The sequence below is a fragment of the Zophobas morio genome, unplaced genomic scaffold (assembly GCF_036711695.1).
Source record: "Zophobas morio isolate AGI-343-1 ecotype UQ-CSIRO unplaced genomic scaffold, CSIRO_AGI_Zmor_V1 ptg000007l, whole genome shotgun sequence".
In the NCBI taxonomy this organism is placed as follows: domain Eukaryota; kingdom Metazoa; phylum Arthropoda; class Insecta; order Coleoptera; family Tenebrionidae; genus Zophobas; species Zophobas morio.
This window is the reverse complement of record NW_026972112.1, coordinates 6,296,299-6,297,554: the sequence shown is the minus strand read 5'-3', so window position 1 is coordinate 6,297,554 and position 1,256 is coordinate 6,296,299. Positions and strand designations below refer to the sequence as shown.

General features: G+C 36.3%; 1 protein-coding gene across 1 annotated transcript; it reads right to left on the bottom strand.

Moving 5' to 3' along the window:
- Positions 1-488: 488 nt before the first annotated feature.
- LOC135123901 (craniofacial development protein 2-like) lies at positions 489-1,256 on the bottom strand. Its single transcript, XM_064048761.1, has one exon. It carries the CDS (start codon positions 1,254-1,256, stop codon positions 489-491), a length of 768 nt encoding a protein of 255 aa, XP_063904831.1.

The following is a 1,256-nucleotide window of genomic DNA, read 5'->3' as shown; positions in this document are numbered from 1 at the left end:
TTCACGTCCTGGTAGAAGTTCCTTATTTCATTCTTGTTGAAGTTTTCTTCTATTTGTCGTATTTGTTCTTCCATCTTTGCTCGTTTCTTATTTCTGCATATCTTCTTGTCCTCTTTCCTTTTTTCTTGGTAATCTTTTTGGTTCTTCTCATTTTTTTATTTTAGATATTTCTGTCTAGCTGACCTCCCCTCTTCTATTGCTTTTCTACATTCCTCGTCAAACCATTCGTTTCTATTTTTGTTGTCTTTTTTGACGAACCCTAGTACTTCTTCCGAGGTCTTCCATATGTTCTCTTGTAGTTCTTCCCACCTCTCATCTATAGGTATGTCTTGCTCTGTTGATCTTATTCTCTCATTCATCTTTTGTTCGTATTCCTGTTGTACTTCAGCTTTCTTAAGTTTGTTTACATTTATATCACGTTGCGCCTTCTTTCCTTCTTTTTTCTTCGGTATTTCTTGTTTGAGGTCTGCTCTTACTAGAAAGTGGTCTCAATTCGCTTCTGCTCCCCTGTAGCTTCTTAATCTAGTTATTAGTTGGACATCTCTCCTTTCTACCAGTATGTGGTCTATTTGGTTGACCGTTTTTCCGTCAGGCGACATCCATGTGCCTTTGTAGATCTCTTTCTGCGCAAAAAAGGTGCTTTTGACTTCCATTTTATTTTCTTCTGCAAACTCTATCAGTTTTTCTCCATTTTGATTCGTTTTTTGGTGTTTGCTTTCTTTCCCGATTGTTGGCCTGTAGCAATTCTCTTTACCTATCATTGCGTTGGCGTCTCCTATAACCATTTTAATGTCATGCTTTGGTATTTTCACATATTCTCTTTCTAGTTCTTCGTAATATTCTGTTTTTACTTCTAGATCTTTCTCTTCAGTCGGTGCATGTATATTCAATAGGCTTATTTTCCTGTACTTACTTCTCAATCTTATATAGTTCATTCTTTCTGAGATTGGTTTGAAGGTAATTACTGCTCCTTTCAGGCTCTTCTTCACCATGAATCCTGTTCCTAGTTCTCTGTTGTCAATTCCGCTATTAAATAATATGTAGTTGTCTATTTCAGTGATGAATTTGCCTTTTTGTTTCGTCTCTTGTATAGCTGCTACATCTATATTATACCTTTGTAATTCTTGAACTATTTGTTTAAGTTTTCCTTCGCTATATGTTCCTCGAACATTCCATGTTCCTATTCTAATTTTCGGGTTTTTCTTTCTCGTCGTAATTCCTATCGGGTCATCCATGAGCTTTGCATACGTCGTCAT